The 22,460-nt window shown below is 40.5% G+C and overlaps 1 protein-coding gene across 1 annotated transcript in view; it reads left to right on the top strand.

Annotated features, from left to right (window-relative positions):
• The window catches only part of cadm2a (cell adhesion molecule 2a), a 229,894-nt gene extending 207,723 nt beyond the window's left edge, over positions 1-22,171 (top strand). The window contains exons 5-10 of the mRNA XM_085364512.1: positions 447-608; positions 1,790-1,880; positions 1,997-2,175; positions 4,966-5,079; positions 20,417-20,539; positions 21,447-22,171. Of these exons, the coding sequence (XP_085220638.1) occupies positions 447-608; positions 1,790-1,880; positions 1,997-2,175; positions 4,966-5,079; positions 20,417-20,539; positions 21,447-21,565 (788 nt within the window). The 3' untranslated portion in view covers positions 21,566-22,171. The remainder of the gene's footprint in view (positions 1-446; positions 609-1,789; positions 1,881-1,996; positions 2,176-4,965; positions 5,080-20,416; positions 20,540-21,446) is intronic.
• The last annotated feature ends 289 nt before the right edge of the window (positions 22,172-22,460 follow it).

The following is a 22,460-nucleotide window of genomic DNA, read 5'->3' as shown; positions in this document are numbered from 1 at the left end:
AATATGTATTCTATTCTATAAATTAATAAAGAGAACACTTGAAATTGTTGTAGAAGAGAGTTTTTTTTTTTCTTAAAACAAAGGATTTTTTTTAACCTATATTGCAAAACTAAGACAATCACAACAATGTGACGGGTCAGTGCAATGTTGATCCTGTACATTGGTTGAGTTTAAAAAACAAGTTAATCACCCTATTCATATGGAAAAATGATCCTTGCTCTTAAACTAGTGAAATGTGACCCGTTTCAGGTATACCTGTAATGAAAATCACTATGAAGGTACATTAAAATTTTAGGCACTAATTGTTTTGCATGATAGGCATGTGTTCTGTATGAATCGAAGACTAGGGTGGAATCTGCCAGTGGTTGTAACACATTGGTTCGTAGCTATCTCACCTTATAAGATAAATGTGCTGCAACCGTGACAGAATGCAATTCTCTCCCAAGGTGCCAAAGAGGTGAATGCAAGTGGGAAGACATTTACAGTACGGAGCTCTCTACAGCTGCAAGTGGACAGAAATGATGATGGAGTGGCCTACACCTGCAGAGTGGACCACGTGGCACTCACACAAGCACCACAGCAGGCCACTGAAGTACTGGAGGTCCACTGTGAGTGTAGACGCAAAGTACAGCACTCAAACACATATATGAAGTGTACACATGAGCATAATGGATAACAGAAAATTCAAACCAATAAAAGGCAGTAACTACTGTAAATAGCCATGGTAATGGGAGCTTTTATGGCTGTTGAACCCAGTTAGAGAACATTTCAACTAATGAGGCCTCCATCATTGTATGTAAATGCACTATTTCAGAGCTGATTTTCTGTGATCTTGCATTTATAATTTTACATTTAGGCACTAGTATTTTATTCAGTCAGTATCCCTTGGTCTGGGCAAAAATGTACTGTCCAATTGTCCAAATATATTTATAATATTTATATCACCCCCTGGGATTGTATGTGTGTGTGATCCAAATGCTGTGTTTTGAGGGTTCTGTTCATTATCCACTACCTTGGATGTTGTTCCTGGAATCTGCTGGAGCTACTTTTCTAGTTTCGGGGTTATAGCTCCCATTGCTCCTATTATCACTGGGACTACTTTGGACTTTACCTTTCAGATCCTTCAGCTCCTGATACTTCTCTGTTTTTACATGCTACTTCTTCTTGATCTTGTTGTCTGCCACATCTATCAGAACTTCAGTCTTCTTCTGCTTGTCAGCCACAACTATCACCTGGTTTGTTGGCCAGCAGCTTGTCTGTCTGGAAGTAGAAGAACCACAGGAATTTACCCCCTTTGTTCTACTCTGACATTGGGACTTGGGGACTTTTAGTCCATATGCAGCACAGATGTTCTTTGTGGTTGTTCCTTGGTTGTTGTTGGATCTTCCAACAAGCTGTTGCCAGCTTGGATCTTACACCCTGTGCTATGTGTTGGATAGTCTCCAGGGGCCCTTTGCAAAGTCAGCAACTTGGGTCCTGTGGTAGACTCCTGTTATATGGATCTAGTGCTTAAGGCCTGCTCTTGTGCTGCCGCTACACCGTCCTTTACGCTGTCCTTTTCTATCAACCAGTAGGGTTTCCTGATGTCAGCCAGTTACACATGTGGGGGCTTGGTTGTCTAGGATAATTCCTCTTCCTGTTCCTCATCACCATCCACCTGCCTGAGGCATGCTTAGAGAAGCTCATCTCAGGGGAATATATATATGTATCCCATTTATGTCAAGAAAATGTGAAAACAATGTTTTATATTTTCTTCCCTCAATTTCAGCCGTCTCTCTGTTTGTCTTAGATGCTCCTCGTGTGGAGATCACCCATTCCCTTGAAGTCCCTCAGGAGGGTCAGTACTTGAAGTTGGAGTGTGTCTCCAAAGGAAACCCTTCGTAAGTCTCTAAAAATTTTCATTAATTGATTGACATCATGCTTTCATATAGTGTTTTATAGATTAGACCTAGATGCAGCATGCTTTCTTTCTCTTACATATTCTCTTACCTTTTAGGCCAGATCCTGTGATGTGGACAAAGGATGGAAGTGAACTTCCTGACCTGGACAGGATGATTGTAGAAGGAAGAGAGCTTACCTTTACGTCTCTTAACAAGACAGACAATGGGACCTACCGCTGTGAAGCTAGCAACCACCTAGGGACCAGCAGTGCTCAATATGTACTCTACGTCTATGGTGAGTTCAGGGGAAGCACTGAAATATGGATAATTGCATTTCATGACACAATATAAAAAAGTAAGTCAGTCAGTTACTAATATGACACCACTGGGGAAAAAAAGCTTCAAGAGGAAAACTTGGTTTCCAACAAAGCTATGTAAAAATTGTGAAAAGTATGAACCTCATAGGCATGAGTACAAAACACCATTCAAAAAATACAGGATTATAATACCTCCTGATCTGCATACTGTATCAATGCTAATAGTGATTAGTGGTACCATCCCTCACAGGGAGAATAAGGGCCCCAGGTGACACAAATGCCACCAACGCCTTTCCTTAAATAAACCTGTGTCCCAGATACACACGCACACACACACACAACACACTAGGAGGGAAATGTGTGAGAGAGGCAAAATTTAGTGCTGCGTTGTCAGGAATATCACCAGGAAGGATAAGTAATTCCCAGTAACGCCAGAGGAGATGGAGGATAAAGGGACTCAGTGTCAGGGAAAACAGATAGTTCTTCCTCTCTTCCGCTTCTTCACTGCCATTTGTCTCTTGGCATTAAGTAATAATGCTTTAAAAAATAGCAAAGCAGTAAAACATCTCTTTTCACTGTGTTATAGAAACAGTGCGTGATCATTAAAAAACAGGTCGTTCTGACGTTAAGAAGTGGAGATGAAGAAAAACATAGCATTAATAATATTACATGAGCTCTTTTATTTAAAAACAGAAAGTAATGAAAAATCTAATTACAAACTTTTGAGTATAAAACCGAGCTACCCGAGTAACACAGGTTACTATGAATAGGTCATAAAGGGCTGTGGAAACCTCAAGAGTGATGAATGACAGAACAAAATGAAATACTCGTTCATGCAATTAGATTTATTTAATGAGAGTGCGATGAACGTATAAGCCATTCAGCCTTTCTCTAAGTAAATGCTGTAAATTTTGAAATATAACGCAAGTCCACGCAAGCAGATGTTCGGGGATGTAAAAGGCAATACAAAATATGCTTATTTTATGCAGAATGCCATGTGACAAAATCAAGGTAAGGATTAGGTATAGAAACCTTACATCTTTCTAATTACTCATATCACTGAAATTTAAACTTAGTACGCACACGCAGTATCTGCTGAGACAAGGTTACTGCAAAGATGCAAATGAGTTTCATTTGCTATATATATTCTGTCTGTCAGATTTTTGCAGATAATTGCTGATGCTTTTAAAATACCGTTGGTGTAGAGTATATCGCTCAGGTATTTAGTTAAAGATCCCTTCTTTGAGTTCAAAGCCACAAAATAGGATGAGTGAAGACTGATTATGTATACCATCAAAAATGTATGATACCTTTCAGCTTCAAATTCAAATCCTGTCCATAGGTTTTATTAAAGGAGGCGATTCTGAAACAGTGCTGTTAGAGACCTTTAGATTTTTTTTAACCTCTTTCATTCCATCAAACATTTCTTTTACTAGTTGATTAATTGTTTGAGCTGTAAAATTATCAGGAAATCCCTTTCACTGTTTGCTAAAAGCACCAGGAGATGTCTTTACATTTTTGTCTTTGTTTAAACTCCAAAAGTGCTGAATTCTTGAAAATTCTATGATTAATTAAGCAATTAGCTGTGGCTCTTATTTAATTAGTGGATTGCTCACACTTGTCATGGCGCGCCACCGCACCTAACAATTTCTTCTGAAGCTGCAGCAAGAATAACCAATGCATGTAATGACAGTGATGTTATTAAACTGACAAATTCTCTGCCAGAAAAAAGACAATTGGGTGCGGGAGGGTCAAAAAGTCCTATTCAGATTCATTACTTGTTCTCTTGAAATGGCACCCAGTCTGTTCCTATCCTTCATTAGTGATTATCACACCTTTTAGCCTTTCACAATTGCCTCCATAATTCTTGGAAAATACCTTTTTAATGGTTCTCGAACAAGGGGACATTTTCTCTCTTCCCTCTTTCCCGAAGACATGCAGTTAGCTGCTTAGTGAGTCACGCTCAGGCTGAAATGTCACCAAGACACAGAGGACAGTTGGCCCAGAGAAAGACTACGAGAGCCAATTAAAAGCTTCTGGATCACCATAAAATGCAGAGTGACATAAACATAAAAGCCAAGGTGGTAATGTAACCTCATTAACTTTGTCACCCAATGTTTCGCTCTCACTTTTTTCTGTAGCTTTAACATGTGACAGTGAGAAACGATCAGTTTTACTATTATCCTGTAGCGAGAAGCCAAAATTCAACACGGAAATGAGAGCTTAACCGATTTTTTTTTTAATCCATTTGTCAGATTACGTTTTCAAATCATCAGCTGTCTTCCCTCTCACATGTTGAAAGGTTGCTAGTGCAGGGTCCATCTCCAGAGACAGTCGCCAGCATTAGCAGATTTAAGGTTAATTCTGCTCTTTTGCTAAACAAATTGCCTTCACAATTCAAAGACAGAATACTTGAAATCAGAGTTGACGGACAAAATGTAGAAGATTGGGACTCTTAACATCGCTGATCATTTCAGAATCAGTGAGAAAGCCTTACTGGCCCACTAAAACAGGAACAGTAATGCACTCAACTCATGTATGTTGTTAAGGGCATCACATTTCCTTATACTGGAAAAGGCATGCTTTCTTGTGCTGTGATCTTATGTTATATGCTTGGAATTGTGTCATAATTTTCCCTTTGTGTTTCCCATCACTGTATATAGTTTTTTTTTCTTTGTGTTCTTTTAACGTATCTAACTTTCCCCATGTGAATTCATTTTGCTGTTGTTGTATTTTGTGTATATGTGTTTATCTGTGCCCTCCACCAGACGCCCCCACCACCCTGCCTCCACCCACCACTCCCCCCCTACATCCCATCACTCCAGATCCTACCGCACTATTAGGCTCCCACGCCTCAGACCCCACAGTCACTGGCAACAGAGGTACAGTACCACCCCACGCATCTCCACAGCATGCTACAGCATAGTCTAACTTCCCTCTCACTTCCATATCTCCTCTGTTACTTCTTTGCTACTTCTCTACCTCAGGCATTCATATTCTTATTTCTTGTGGACATAAAACATGTGAAGACACTTATCGGTCATCCTACCCAATTATTGCCTTTAATTTTTGCTACTTAAACTATTTTCTCAGCTGAAGGACTGTAAACATTTTCTTTTTTATGAGCAATGATATATTTTTTTACACTGGGACAGACTTTTCTGAGTTTCAGAGAAACTCTAGGTGTTCAAATACTCTGTGTGCTGTCCCCTTGGAATTGCAAAGACTCCAGCACTTCTGTGCCCTGAAACCTCAAAGAAGCAAATGTCATGTCCAACTGAAAATGTCTGGCCACTGGAGATATCTCATCATGCCTTCTAATGCTGTGTTAACTCTTAGAGAATCCTAACTTGACATAGTCCCTTTGCCACTAAGGCTGCATATTTGGTGTTTTTAAAGTGGTCCCTGTACAGAACTAAGGCTTTTTTATTGTTCATCTTATGCCCTTAAACATAGATAAGACAGAGCTAATTTCATCATGCTTGTAAGCAGGCCAGCTCCAGTAAGCATATAGCAAGCTTCATTAAACTTTGTGCGTCCAATCATGCATGAACATAGGCGGGCTTAATGCTGCATTTGATAGCAACTGGGAACTAAGAATTTCCTGACTCTATTGAAAACAAACAATACTTTTACACTTAGTAAATCGGATACTGTTTCTGAACACTGACTCTGCATTTTCCACACATAAAATCTTTCTCATATTGCTTTTAATGGAGTAAAACTGTGACTTTTGCTTCTTTTTGGCTTTTGTGTTACTTTAGATGAGTAAACTACACTACATTCATGACCTTTTTTGTTTTCTGTAGAGGAAAAGGAAACAAAGAAAAGGTTGGGGTAGCCATGTTTTGTTTTTGCCAGTTTGTGCACTAACTTGGCAGAGGTTGAAAATGTTTTCATTTTGGCGTCCGTATTCTCACATACGAGGTAGATCAAATGCAGCATAAGGCCATGCTTCCCTTATCCCTGTGTACAACGGGGGACGGCAGCATCCTGTTCCAGCTCTAATGCGGCTGCCAGAGCCGATCGCTCCCACTCAAGACAATGCTTGCGATTCCACCAGACATGCTGCAGCCCGTTTCAGCAGCGTCTCAGAAGCAGATTACAGCTACTGATGACACAAGGCCCTGCAGCAAAGGGCTGGCATAACAATCTCCTCCTGCTAGCCTTTGGCTGAGTTTTCCACAGAAGTTTTCACTTTGCTCTCTGCCTTTCAAAAACAAGGGCAGCAGCAACCAGCCAAGGTTGCAAGCCACATGAATTATAATGCACTGAGTGGTGAGTCCCAGGTTCAATTCCAGCTTGACATTTGCAGCTCGTCGATCTCACGAGTAACATGATGTGATAATTAACAAAGTTAGTTGATTTTGACAGACTTAATTACCACTCGCGGCATCATAGGCTGCTGTTGCCACTCCTCAGTATACGATGCATACTCTTGCTTCAAAAGGAGTCAGTCCCACTTGAGGTCCTCTAGCACGTCCAGCTGAACTTGTTCAAAGAAGCCAGTTGAGTTTTTTTTCTTGTTATTTATTTTTTTTAGTTCTTTGGTTGTTTTCTGACCAAGAGCCCTACTGTATTTTTTATGTTTTTCCTTTTATTTTAGGAACAAAGTCTATTTGCATTGGCTAATTACACTGTGCTTTTCCTGAGGCCATACAGATCTAAGCAATACAAAAGAAAAGAAAGGCAAGAGAAAAGGAAAGAAAACAGAAAGAAGAGGAAAAAATAAAACCAAGGATCGGTGTGTAGCAGCTAATTGTAGTGTATTTTATACGACAGTTCTTCCTCTCGTCCATGAAATCTGATCTAAATTGTTTAATAAACTCTGTCCGTACTTTCCAGTAATCATCAAACATGTCCACCCTGAGTCTCAAATGAAATGTCAGTTTTTCCATTACAAAAATATCATGTATCACATTAAATCAGTCTTCTCCGTTGAGGCGCTCAGCCCTATACAACAGGGAGGTGACCCTCAGGCGGACACAGAAAATGCTGAAAGGAATCGCATATCCCACCTGTCTAGGGAAAGCATCAGGATCCTTCAGGAGGACACGGCTATGGAAAAGGATGTTTTGGCACCCCTGCGACACATAACTGGCAGTAAACAGATGCAGTAGATGAAAAGGATATGGCGAGCCTCTGGGCGGGTGTAGTTGCTTTAACCTATTTGCCAGGGCACAGATGCTGACATGGCACCACATCTGCTACAGTAGATTGATATGTCCACGTTTTTGAGTGACACGTCAATTTAAAGCTAATGTGCTGTGATGGCCCGTATGCAGAAGAACTTGCTCACTCATATATCATCTTCATCATGGTTTCCAAAGCTGTTATCAGTGTGTGACATGTTTTCCTGAAGTGATTGTGTAAACAATCCATCATAGTGTGATATCGGTAATAGCACATAAAAGAAATTTTGTTAACATATTTATAACGCTGTATATTTTCTCACAAAGCAACATATTTAACACTGTGTATTTTCTCACAAAACGTTGCACAAAATATGAGCTTTCAGTTCAGCAGCAATTAAATATACTTACATGATCTATGCATTCATACATTTTCTGACACTTATCGAGGTCTGAGTCACTGGGGCAGCAGCCTAAGCAGGAGTCTCCCCCTCGCCAGACAACAGCCACTCTTCTGGTGGAAAAGGGAGGCCTTCCCAAGCTAGTCAAGAGATATATTGATTCGAGGGTTACTGGGTCTCCCGCTAGTTGGAAGTATCCAAAACACCTCGCTTAGGAGGTGTCCAGAAGGAATTTGAGTCAGATAATTTAACTACCTTAGCTGGCTCATTATGATGTGGAGGAGTAGCGGCTCTACTCTGAGACCCTTGCTATCTCTAAGACTGAGCCCAGCCAGCCTCTAGAGGAAGCTCATTTCCACCACTTGTATGCCACAGCTCGTAGCCATAGCTGAAGGTGGGAATGTAGGTCGACCAGTAAAGCAGCAGCTTTGCTTTCACACTCAGCTCTCTCTTCACTGTGACAGACTGGAGCATCATCCACATTACTGCAGCTGCTGAACTCACGAACCCCAGAATTCTTGAACTCCTTAATCGGGGAAGCAACTCTGTCCTTACCTTACCCTTTTCCAACTGAGAACCAGTATTTCAGACTTGAAATGTTAAATCTCATCCCATCCGTGTTAGGTGGTTGGGATGAAAGCATCTCATTGGCTGAAATCACCCTAATGACAAGCTGGATGAAGCCAACACACAAGATTCCTAGACCGCCAAACCCTGCACCCTCTGCTCCTTAGGTGTGCAAAAAATTATTGCCCATTACTTCAAATAAACGGTGAAATATAAGAGAAGAGAGTCACTGATCCTTTACATGCAGTTCACCCAAGCAGCTTTATTCATTTCCATTTATGTGTGTATGTTTTTTTTCATCATCATCTAAGCAAGATATCTTCTGTCTTGTCTGTGCTCTTTTGCTCCCTCTCTTCATTCCTCTCAACATCATGGTCTCCATCTCAAAATAATTTCCTCTCATCACTGCTGCTTTTTGTAAATGACCGTCTTTAAAGTCCTTTGGGAGGCTTGACTCCCCTTCTACCTTTCCTCCGCTTTAGTCCCTCTCTAAGCTTTTGTTCAGTTATTCCTCTCCTTTCCGCTTCATCTCTTCTGCCCCCTTACATCTCTCTGAAGGCCCTGTTAGATAACAGTCTTCCACACATTGTTGGATGTTCTTCATCAGTGTGCCACAGTTCTTCTCTGATGTCTGTTTGTGTAGTTCAGAGACACAAGAGGAGCTGAGCCTCTCAGTATATCTACAGGGAATCTAAATATCAGACTCCTTCACTGCGTTCCTAGTCACAGGATACTTCACTATCTGTTTTCATCTGTCTACTTGATTTATTACCAGGTTTTTTATGGCCCTGGATGAAAGCAAACAACTGTGGAGCTTTACCAGCCCCATGACGTTTTGTATTTTTGCATAATGAAGTTGTCTTCCTCCACAGGCATGCTGTAGGTTCAGCACTATAAGCTGTATGCGTTCTCAGGTTTCCCTTTGTCGTTTCGGTGATCTTTCCTTCTGCTCTTTTATCAGCGTATGGGGTTTTGGGTTTTTTTTTGAAAGCGCACGGCTATCCCTTTATGCATTTATCTGGATACCAGCATTAGGGTTGTGGTTTCTTTGATTGGCTGTAGATGATTACTCTATGTAAGCCCTCACTTCTGCAAATTGCAGTCAATAAATTGGGTGGACAGTTATGCTGTTGGTACCTTTTGGAGCATTTCCATGGATATGGCTTGCTGTGTGGTACAGCTGTTCAAGACGTTTGTGCTTCAGATTTCACGAGTGAAATATTAATATTTTATCTACCTATTGGTGTGCAACTATACAGTAAAAGGAGTCCGCTTGTCAACTGAGCTTTCTAGTGTTAAGTGAAAAACTGGCTCTCCAATCTCTTATCCAAATGTTGACACTAAAACCAATGGGTGATGTCACAGTGGCTATGTCCATCTTTTGTATACAGTAAATGAAAAATGCTGTCTTAACTCGTGTTGCACAGCAACTTTAAACTGGCTGCAGATATGAATATCTTTCCTTTCAGTTGTTAAAGGATTTCATATACCGTATTCACAAAAATGTGTTCCCATAATGAAAAATGTTATTGTCTAGTAGGATTTCACAGTAATGGCTTTTTTATGTGTTACTTTGCTGACACAGTCTCTCCGAGTTTTAGTGGCCAATATAATCATATACCGAGACATTTATTTATCCTTGTACGAATATTAGACAATAAATATTTTATCGTACACTTACCGAAGCTAATAGGAAATTTAGATTTGATAAAACCCATGCCTTTACTTGTCTTGTTGACCTTTAGAGCGCTAGTAGTGCACAAAAATCCAAGAGATTCCTCTGGTTTTCATTTTTATTGTATAATGCCAGAACTGATGCATTACTGCAGTCTCTAATTCTCTTTATTAATGATGTGCTGGCAGGTATGCCCAACACTCACACTGCTTCAGTAGCCCAGTCAGTCTTAATGGCTATAATAACTCTTTCAGTAAGTATCAGAGGTCTATGTAATGTCATCAGACCTTCACATTATGAATACACACACCCACTGACGCACAACACACGCACACATGCGCGCACATCTACACGTTCTCTCTCTTGAGTTCTCTAAAATATGCCAAATGCTTTTTGTGGCTTGCAAATTAGCACTGACCTTGTGATGCTAAAAGGTGAATCATGCACAAGGGTTTCTTTGGTGTTTAAAATATTTACTATTCACTTCTCATAATAAGCATTCGTGTGGCCAACCCCAGCCCCTGTAGCCTGGTGTTGCTGCAGAAAAAGGCCCCACTGCTGGGAAGACAGCAATTATTCATGCCTAGTGTCTTCTCCTGTGGAGAAGAGAGAAAAACTAAAATACCCCTATACCTGATTGTAGAGTAAAGGTCTTGTTGCCCACGAGGATAAGAAGATAAAAGTCAAGGAATGCAACAAGAACCTTGGGACTATTAATCAAAGTGTAGTTGTCTTAATTGATACAAGAGGGATGGTTAGCATTTTTACTGACAGTGGAGGTTATCATGATACTCTGTACCTTTTTCCCTTTTTTGTGGCCGGTGCTCCAAAGCCAAATCATTATTCTTCTCCTCTTTAAACTGAAACCAGTACCTGCAAACTTAAGGAGAATTCAAGAGCAGAGACAAGTTCAAAGATCAGGAATAGCCTCTGAGCTTTCTCCCTTCTTAAGTGTGCACTGGCCAAAATGCTGCATGCAAATAGTAAGGCAAGGTTGTTGGCTTGAGATGCAGATTGCTGAATTGGGCATAACAGATTCAGAATAAGTCAAAGTCTGCAGGCCTATTTTTACCAACTTCTGTTTGCAGTTACTCTTTTTTCCCAACTTACTGTCCTTGAAGAAGAATTAAAGGAGAGCAATTAGGTCTTTACTTTTTCGCATTTAATGTGAAAAATGTTATTACTGGGAACATTACTTTCCTTTAAAAAGTTCTTTTGATGAAATGTGGCCAGAAACATATTAATCTAAACACTCACCAGCCATTTGCTTATGTACATCTTTTCAACTGCTTATTAATGCAAATATCCAATCAGTCAATCACACGGCAGCGACTCAAAGTTATAACTGAGAGTTTTGATTTTTATTGCAACATTCAGATGGAAGTCAGAATTTGGCAGAGAACAGACGAAAACATGGCTCCATCCTGCCCTGTATCAATGATTCAAGCTACTGGTGGTGTGATGGTGTCGGGAATATTTTCTTGGCAGACTTTGGGCCACTTGGTACCACTCAAGCATTATTTAAACACCACAGTCTGAGTATTATTGCTGACCATATCCATCCCTTTATGGCCATTGTGTACCCATCTTCTGATGGCTGCTTCCAGCAGGATATCACATGCCGTGTCACAAAGCTCAAATCATAACAAACTAGTTTCTTTAACATGACATTGAGTTCGCTGTACTCAAATGGGCTCCACAGTCACCAAATCTCAGTCCAATAGAGCACCTTTGTGTGTGCATCCTACAAATCTGCAGCAACTGTTTGATGCTTTCCTGTCAATATGAACCAAAAGTGCTCAGAAATGTTTCCAAATGTTTGTTTGTTGTTGAATATGTGCCATTAAGAATTAAAGCAGTTCTGAAAATTAAAAGGGGGTCAAGCCGGCCATTAATGAAAGTTTGGGATGTCACTCCACATGGCTCTGAAACTGTACACTAAGCCACACTGCAGTTTCTAAATGTTATGATGCTAAACATGCTGAAAACTATATGTAACCACACAGTGAAACAACGAGCGGCTTTACCTCACCTGTAATTGCTGCCATTACTAACGTCTGTTTTTGCTTCCTGAGAAAGGAGAGGGAGAGACAGCTCTATCTGCTCCCCGCAGCTCAGACTCTGATGGCAGCTTTGAGGCAATCATCATTTACCTGAAAAACACACACACACTCACACAGGCCATTATCACACTACATGTAACATATGTAAACTTGCTTATGTTTACTGACAACCTGTCACCTGATTGTTGACTGTCATTTCATGTTCCTTCTGTGCTCTGGCATTGCAGTCACTCCAGATTGTGATTGCCTGCATAATTCACAAAATACCCATAGACAGTTTAAATATAGGCTGTATTCACATTCCAAAATAGGTTATTAAACATCATTAAGCCTATCTGTACATGTCAGAATGTAATATAGTATAATATATAGACTATAATGTATAACATTCAAGCTATTTGTTTTAAATCTGCCTTAAATAAATCTAAATTATACATGATTTTGTAACCCAAAAAGTGAAAATAGGTGAGAAAACATGCATCAGAGAATACAGTAATTAACCTTACTAATGATCTCAAAACTAAAAACTAAATAATTGGGTGGTTAATTCAAGGTCTTTAATAATAAGCTTTGTGTATTTAGGGAGATTGTTCAAATTTCAAATCATTTCTTTTCATCGCTGTCACAAAGTGTTTTGAATTCAAAAGAGCTGATTGTACTCCACAGGTGACCATTTTCTGGCTATAACCACACATTCTATTCAAGCTTATTCAAGCTTATTCAGGCTAAGGACAAACCTTTTGTGAAAACTCAATAAGGGAAAATCCTTGGAGGGATTTGTAACTGTTTTATTCTATTGATATCGATCTTGCTTTTAAATGAAGGACACAGGTAAGGCAATGTGATGACCAGAAAACATATTTTCTGGAGGGCAAGTAGCCCGGACAGCTTTTTAGTCGCTGTGCTTAAACCAGAGAGGTACAGGCCGCTGCATCCCTGGGGTGGAATGGTTAAATATCGGACAACGGAGATCACCTTCACACCGCTCTTTGGACGATAAAGCTTAGGAGCACTGGAGAAATTAAAACATAATGCAAAGGTCTTTCCACTTATTGCCAGGAAAGCTTATTGATATCCTGTCACATTAACTCGCTTTGGGGAAGAATTATAGCAACAATTTGGAATAAAGTGTAGAACAGAAAAAGAGAAATCGTTAGATCCTGGGGCTACTGTTATGAATTACATGTAATAGCCCTTCTTTTCATTAACTCCCAATGGCAGAGGACACTTTTGGCAATCTTGAAGAAACACATACACACAGAGAAGGCAGTCCAATTTTCATTTATTGACATGAAGTGCTATTTGGTCCTTTTATAAATTTTTCCTTCCTTGTCTCCCACCCAACCCCCCAAGTTGGGCTTGTGGTGGCAGCTTACTTCATCCAGAATCGCTCATTTCTTTAAGCCATTATTTGTGCTGTTCCTGTGCTGCAGTTGGCTCACACAGCGCGGTTCTTTCAGCAGAATGTAGCAGTGTCGTTTGTGGTGGAAAATATTTGAAAAGCAGCAGCAACACAGGCAAGATTAAGTTACCACAAGTGTAACATTGATGCTATCTTTCTGCTTCTTCCTTTGGTGGATTTTATTGCTGTTTTGAAGAGGTTATGGATTTTGCAGAATGTAGAGCTGCTTTGATAGATGATTCTTGCATGAGACTTAATTAATTCTTATGATTAATTATCTTGCTTTGCTTATAACTCCATGCTGTTACCCTGCTGACCACAATTTCTTTTTATTCCGCGAGTAAAAAAAGAAAGAAAGAAAAGAAAACCACTGGGTTGAATATTCAAGATAGTGTCCACATGTGGGCTTTATTGAATGATTAGCTGAAGTAATTTGTTTTCAGAATCTAATTAATCCGCACGACCCAGCAAACAGTAATGTGCAAGGACACACACAAACACGGCAACACACACATCTTGGTAACATTACTCTTTTTTTTAATTCTCTCATGGGCTTGGGTGCATGCATTCAAAGGTGGACACACAAGTGTCTTTCGGCCCTCTGCTACAGCCTCCAGGGACTCTTTCATCTTGGCAGTAGAGCCAGCATTAGATGCAGATTGGTGAATTTCCAGTCTCAGCCAAAAAGTTGGGCATAATTGACTCACTGAACAAGCAAAGTCTGCAGGCACTTTTCACCACTTTCTCCCCTTTACTTTCTGATGGTCGACACTCTAGCTTTTGTATCGGTGGCTTTAACATACCATCAGTGCAGAGGAATTAACACAAAGTAATTCATTTTTGTTTCACGTTAAATGTGAAGTGTTTTCAAATACTGTTGTAGAAAAGACTATTACTAGATACATTATTACCCTAAAAGACACAAAGAGGTTTGGAATTAGCCTGTTCGCCTGTGTGAATCTGATGGAATTCTGAATACTCTGGACTGACATCATTTGTCCATACATGCAGGTGTATTCCATTCTTGTGAAAATGAGAATGTTTCATTGACTGAGGATGTGATTATAGTTCGATCTCCAAAGGTCACTTTTGCAAGAATGAAAATGATGATGAAATGATCAAGTTTGGATAGACATGGATGTAAACTACGGGTCGATTTGTTTGTGGCAGCACACAGGAAGTTTTGTCATGAAGCTGTACCTCAACATGTAGCACCTTGCCATGGAAACAGCACACTTTTGCTATGCTTACCCAATGATGTTATGGTGTGACTTGTGTTACACATATAACACACGGGCATGAATCTATGGAAACATCCCTCAGAGACTTTGGTCTTTATTGGCATGATAGCATCACACAGTTGGCTGCACAGCCATGATGCATGTTTGCGATAATTAGAGATTTGTGACATGGCACATGATATCCTGCTGGGAGCAGCCATCAAAAGATGGGCACACTGTGGTCATTAAGGGTTGGACGTGGGGAATAATAATAGTCAGGTGGGCTGTGGCATTTAAATGATGCCCAGTTGATACTTAGAGGCCCAAAGTGTGCCAAGATAACATTCCCCACACCTTACACCACCATCAGACGTCTGAACCATTCATACAAGGCAGAATGAATTTCTGACTTTAACATATGAGTGTTGCAGGAGAAAGTCCTCAGACCAGGCAACATTTTTCCAAATTCTATTGTCCAATTTTAGTGAGCTTGTGGGAATTGTGGTCTCAGTTTCCCTCTTCTTAGCGTACAGGAGTGGCACTGGGTGTGATCTTCTTCTGTTGCAGCCCATTGTTTTCCAGGTTCAAAGGTATGGTCATATTTCGCGAACAGTGAACAGGTGCATCTAAAAGAATGGCTGGTGAGTGTGTAAACAGACGATGTGACAACAAGCTGCTGTATTTGCTGTCATTCCTAATGTCTGGGCTGCTACCTGTAAATAGAACCGTTTAGACTGAAAGAGCTGTATCTGAGTCCTGCAGAAAAAATCATGGTGGCTGTGAAACAATCAGCATTTGGCAAAAAATGTAGAAATAAAAAATTTAAAAAAAGAAAAGTGAACACTATAGCGTGTACTATACAGCCTGTCAAAATCAGGAAGGGTGATTCAAATGTCACAAATATAGGCTGGCTTCAGCTACCCAGTATAATACAAAAATATAATAAATATATAAAAACTGAGGGATACAATGTATTGAAATTATTTAGTCTATTTATGGATCCACTGCAGCCTGTGCAATAGGATTCTGGCCTTTTTCTGAATGCTTACACTAATGGGCACTGACAGCTTTACTATGAATTTCTTTTCACTTGCACAAAACAGCCTCTTTGTGATCATAAAAATCTGTTTTGTTCACCATCTCTAATGTGGGAGTTCAAACTCACAGTATATTCTAAGTTGTTGTTTTGAGTTGCTTTTTTCTCATTTTATATCAAATGAAAGTAAAAGTTTAAAAGGTTTCCAGACAGGCGTGCCAAACAGTGTGCAGGCAAATATTAAAACACATTTTAATTACACTTACTAAATGGGTAATAAAAGGGGAACAGATGTGTGTGGTACATTATAAGCACTGGTGTTTTTGCACAGACTGTTTGGTTTTATGATGAAGGGACAGAGGTGGTCGCATATTTTTCTTGCAGCACCTCGAAGCAACAGGCATCATTAACCAAAAAAGTAGTCCCCAAGCCAATAAAACGTATAAGCTCCATACACATACTCTTTTAAACTTACTGGCATCCCATTCGGTAATCATTCCATTAATGTACAACAAGTTTCATATTTCCTGCTAAAATAGCATCCAATTTATTTATGTATTTGTTTATTTTTATGTTTCTCATGAATGGAGACATATGTTGAGTTTCAGTTGCAAAATTCTCTGTTCTGCCACAGCGAAAGATTCCCCGACCCGCACCACAGATACAAGGACACTGCAGCTCTATAAGCAGCCCGTGCTTAAGCTAGCTTCTGCTCTATTGATCTGAGCTGAAACCACTGCTTCACAGAGCTAAATCTAAAACTGAGAACGAAAAAAAGCATAACACAAAAGAAGAAAAGGTGCCTGTGGGGGATGAATTTTAATATTCACAAAATTACGACCGAGAGGGGAAGAGAGGGAGAAAGATGCGTGTATGTTAAAGCAGCAGAATGGAAAGGACATTTGAATAGCTTGCACTGTATGACGAATTAAAGGATTCTGTCAGTGCAGATGAAAGGCGGCCCGGTGGATGGTGTACAGCTATAACAATAATTTACACGTGGCAAACATTTCTCGTGATGTTCTTCGGCGTTTGAAAAGTGAGATAAGGACATGCAGTTGACATGCAGTGTGCTGCTCTAAGAAGCTTTCTTTGACACTTAAGCTGCACACGTTTCTTTTGCTTACGTGCTGTCTGTGGAGATGGCAGCCCCGCTGAACCAAACGCGAACTAGCTTAGTGTTAGATACATACTTGTCAGCTGTGAGTGTCAAAGGAGTCTCTTTAAGTCACAGTTGTAGATAAAGTGTTAAAATATCTGCTTTGGATTTACAGCACTTAGTTCTTAAGTACATCAATCCTTATATCACTTTTTAGACATCATGTCATTAGGTATGTATGCTTAATGCATACACGTTTTTATTTCCAGCCTTTACACAGTCTCTTGAAATGTGCACAGTATCTTTATTACATACCCTTCCACAGTAACCCCATATGGAGCCAGCAACAATGGAAGAGATCAGATGAGCAGTTACACTTTTGGCTCTTTCAGAAGACCTGAACCCTCTTTAATTTATTAAACAAGCCCAACTCGCAAGGCCAGGCGACAAGGAGGGTGTTATAAATATTAAAAGAAGAGTTTGCTCTGCCACACTCTCATATTAAATCACACAGAGAAGAATGTATCTGCCCTTATTAAAAGATAATGTGTTCTGGAGCCATAAAAATGTATAACCCACAACTCTAGATCCCTCTCCTCTTCCCCCTTCTTTCCTCTTTTGTCTTGGTCCAAGTGAAATTTCAGCCTTTTTGTGTGCATCAATCTCTATTTTGTCCATTTTTACTTTGTCTCTTTGTACAGCCTTGTTGTATTTAATTTTCTCCGTCGTTGAGTAACAGCGGACTAGACCAGAATACATAAGAGGAGAATAGATGATTTTTTTTCTTTTTTAACTCACTCACACGAAAGGCATCTACACATTGTAAATGTTGCAAGCTTTTGTCGCTGCATGAATATCAAATTAATGGAGTGCTGGAAAATTTGGTCTTGAATGTCACACAGTCTTCCCTTTATCTTAAAAGGGGCTTGAAAAGTTGTGAAATTTTGAACATTAATAAAACAACCAAACAACTACAGTATGCAGATAAAATCATTGGCACCCTTAGCCCAGAATGAAGTCAGACTCCCTCTGCATTGTACCCTCAGCCCATTTGAGGTCCCAACTTTCAAACTATTGGCCCCTTACTGTGTCTGTAGGGAGAGTAGAACATTTTCACACATGTTCTGTACTTCTCTAAACATTACACATCAGGACCTCATGTGAGAATCCAGAATCAGCTGGATCTGACGTTAACCACCCACCTCCCTAGCACAAAGTCCGCGAAAGTCTGATTGAGCTCGTGTGAGAAAAGAGCCGGTAATTACCCAGGTAATTCAGAGCAAGTGAGAATTACGTGTCCTGCAGCCTGCAGGCTCTACCCATCAAAATGAAGATTTCCTCCAGTGAGGATCTTCTGTCGAGAATCTCCTGCAGTATTCTTTTTTTTTTCTTTTTTCTTTTTCTCTTTTTTAAAGAAGGACAACTTCAGACAAGGCCTCAGCTTGATTATCTCGACAGTGTATGGAATTCATGTGTAAGAACGGCTGAATAGGGTGACCACTCGCGGCACATTGTAAAATCTTTGAGAAATCCTCTGTATGCGTGGTGCAGTGAAAAACTCTTGCTTAGCAGAGTGGATTAGAGGCAAGAGGAGAGGAAGATAATGTTGGGCTCATGGTGGTCAGATTGATCCAGCAAAAGCAGGACCTTCTTATTTTTGTCAAAGCCTATCCACCAATGCAACATAACCAGCTACAGTTTGGTGAGAGACTAAGCTGTTTTTTTGTTGTTTATAATGTCTAGGATCTGGCTAGTATGCTTCTTTCTAATGCCACATCAACACACACACTGATTTTGATTTGTTTTATTTAAACCTCTTTTGTTCAGCCGCAGACGACGACTCGAATAATATCACTTGAACTCTGAGCAGCTCTATATGTAGCTAAAAAGGCATTCTGCAAGTTTTTTTTCACATATGCAATAATACTCCCTAAGCTATCGCCAATAAATCAATAAAAATGGAAGTGTTGGCATGGCCTTGGAGCTATGAGGGGGCAGCAGCACGATGTATGACTCGTGTTATGAAGATTGCATTAATGTTTCAAATGTTTGAACGTAGTCAGTAAGAACCAAATGGGTTATTCTTCTATTTCTGAAGCCACTGAAAGCGCTTTTTTTTTAGGATTTGAAATTTGCATTGTAATCTATACAACAATCAGACATCCAGTTGGCTTGTTTGTGGCTGTATAATAGCCAAACCAGAGCGGAAGCGGTCAGACGGTGATAGTGTATGATGTGTGTTTAAAAAAAAAGAAGAAGAAAAAATACTCACAGTCCTGACAGGTGGAGGTGAGGAGACACAACCATGTGTGTAACTTAATGCCCTAGTCCTCGCCCTGCTGGGTCCTGCCAGGGGAACATTCCTCTACTCTTTGCTCCACTGACCAAGCAGAACTGCGGCGCAGTGAAACCACAAACGTCTGTGCATATGCGTGTGTGTGTGTGTCAATTTGAGTGCGTGTGTCCACTGGGAGGCAGTGAAGTCTGACAGCCTGGTCACTCGGACCATGGAGACTTATGGAGCGAGAGCAAGCCAGCTGTTCAATTTGGCCACATGGGCAGACAGAGAAAGAAAAGGAGAATACTGAAGAGAAACAGTGTCAATATACGACGTGTGTTGTATGGCTAAACCATCCTCCTATCACTGCCTGCCCTGCTCTGACATTGCTGTATTTTAGCTATCACGAGCCCACACACTGCACACAGACTGGGGCAGGGTTGCATGTGGCATTCCTCGGAGAGGATAATGAGATAAGTACTAATTTCTCAGGTGTCATAGACTGATATGAATAATACAGGCCATTCCGTTACCTATCTTCCCCACTGCTGTCACTGTCACCTTCTTTTTTTTAGATCCACCTACAACATGTCCGTATGCTGTCAGCGCATCGGTGTCGTGTCTTACCTTGAATAACCTGAAAACCAGACTTTGTGAAAAGAGGAAGTCAGTGCGAATAAAGGAAATAAGCTTTTGTTAGAAGAAAGGGAAACCTTTGATGAGTTTTAGCATGAGGTGTGGACAGGCAGATTCCTTTCTCTTTCATGACTATCATCTCTACTGCTTATCCAGCAGCTGGAGACCTGTATTGACTCCTTATTCATTTTCCCAACAACAATTTCTGGCTAAGAATCAGAAAGAGGTTGATCCCCCCCCCCCCCCCCCCCCACCCCTTTTTATTTTCCAAGTGATGATTTATTTACTGTGTACTGCTCTTCCACTACTGCCCTGGTTTGCATGTTGGGGACTCTTACGGCACTGTGAGGGTGGTCCTGAATTATTCACTTCTTTTCTCCAAGTCCCTCTTTCATTCTCTTTTTCCTTCATTTTGCAGGGCGAATGTGTGCCTGCTTGTCTCTTTGTGTAAATCTGGTGTCCGTCTCTCTTCCCCTCTCTCTTTATTTTATTATTCTCAGACAGCTACGAAGCTCTGCTCTGACTGCATGATGTGAACCAAATGATAGCAGCTTAGAACAATCGTTAAAGCAGGAACGAGCTGGAAATAATCATCTCCTTCCTCTTTGCTCTGTTGTGTACTGTCTGCTGTTCTCTTCTCTTACTCCCTAACCTCACCAATTGGCACTTTCATCAGCTCTCTTTGTCTCTCTCTCGGCGTCTCTCCTCAGATCCCAATGCTCTTGGGCAGCACGGCACTGACCATGCCTTGATCGGAGGAGTGGTGGCTGTAGTGGTCTTTGTCACCTTGTGTCTAATCATCGTTCTGGGAAGATACCTGGCCAGGCATAAAGGTAAAATCCACAGTGGACCAGACCTACGGCTTTCAAGGCTCATGGAGCTAGTGGAGCATGTCCTTCTTGTCCCATTAGAATACAGTCCTTTCCCAATTCCCAAGTTACACCTTCAAGAGTAAAACAAAAGTGGGAAAGCTTACACCATCCACACATCAGAAATGTTAATGAATATGTGCCTTTGATATGCAGCACAAAGTAACAGCACATGTTGTTATTGTAATTCACTCTCTATCCATGTATTTATCAATAATGGGAATGGAGTTTTTTAATTGCGCAGAGGTCCGTAATATTATTTTAATTTAGTTGTGATGATGATGGGAGAAAATAAACATTCATAAATCCACTTTGGCACCACAGGGAAAAAAAGCATTTTATTCCCAGACAGTATTAGACAAACAGTAATAATGTGAGGGAAGAAATTCGTTTACGCAATTAAATGTGCTTCCTGTATGTGTAAATGTAAATCACTTCTCAAACAGAAAGTGATCGAATGATTCTCAAACTTGTTACAGTTTAGCTCCAAGTTCGCAAAGAAGAGTGGAAATAAAGTGAATTCCAAGTTGCTGCTCGGTTTTCGTCACTAATCCCACAACATTAACTTCTAAGTTTAAGCTAAGAGCTCAATTTGGACTTGCAGCTGTGAGTTCTGATGGTCGTCACACGCAACGTAGGAGGTGTTGATGCTATTCTGCTGTATCGATGCAGGGTCTCGCAAATTTAACTCTGCTTTATTTAAATACTCCACTACACTATCCCAGCTCCTCATTGTTTTAGATATGAATAATGTAACACTACTGATGTTGTCTTCAGATGTGGGGGTTTTTTCGCCTCAGGCAGCCAACACCATGCAGGGCTGCTTGGTATTTGTTTTCCTCAATAGAAGTTTGTTTTTTCGTTGCCACAGGAACATACTTGACAAACGAGGCCAAAGGAGCGGATGATGCCCCCGATGCCGACACAGCCATCATCAACGCTGAGGGAAACCACGCGCACGCGGAAGAAAAGAAAGAATACTTCATTTAGACTGCAGGGGGAGCTGTGCAGCTCTTGCCTTCTCATTTCCTTCTTTTGATCTCTGTACTTCTTATTCTCTCTTTCCGTCTCCCACTTTTCTTGTTCTCCTCCGGCCACTGGCCCCCATCATGTCAACAAGGAACCCACAGGCAGTCCACAAACAGACAAGTTCCCAGTGTGTTTTCCTGTTATTTCCTTCTGTTGAAACGATCTCTGTCATTTACATCTTGTCCTTTATTTTTTCATTGGTTTGGGGGTTTTTTGTTTGTTGTTTTTTGCTTTTGGCAGATGTTTTTCACTGGCAGCTTGCTGTTGCTGCTGAAGTTGCCCCTTTGTCACTTCCTCATCTTCAACATGAATACCTAGAAATCTGTAAATCTACCATGACTGCTCCTTAGCCCTCTCGTTAGTCTTTGCTCCTCTTCCCCACCAAGCAGACACCCAAACACATATTCCTGTTCACACACATCCACGAACACATATCATCTCTCACATCAACACGGTGCCTAAAAATACAGACGCCATTGAACTTCTGTCAATGCCTTCATGTATCGTCTGTCAGTAGCAATGTAAATGCTTTGTAGATGGTTACCTTAGCCATCATTCCATTGCTTAGCTCACAGCTTTTGATTACGCATCGAATCTCTTTTTTTTTCTGTTTTCTTTTTCTTTTTGAATGACAATTTGTGCTATTTACGCCTTATACATGTCTGTCACACTAAATATGGTACTTTTAGGTGATCCACTTTTCCCTATTCCATCTCCCTCTAAATAGAGTTGTAATTAAACCATTGACCCTTGTAAGATACGAAGAAGGATTTGTGTAACACTGTAGCAAGGTTTATCAGATACAGTAAGTGTACAATATGATTTGCATTATTAGGGTAGGAGTAATAAAGGGTAG

The sequence above is a fragment of the Diplotaxodon limnothrissa genome, linkage group LG10 (genome assembly GCF_057381915.1).
Source record: "Diplotaxodon limnothrissa isolate DT_005_m linkage group LG10, D_limnothrissa_male_GT1.1, whole genome shotgun sequence".
NCBI classification, from domain to species: Eukaryota; Metazoa; Chordata; class Actinopteri; order Cichliformes; family Cichlidae; genus Diplotaxodon; species Diplotaxodon limnothrissa.
The sequence above is the reverse complement of the archived record's forward strand: the minus strand, read 5'-3'. Positions and strand labels throughout refer to the sequence as shown.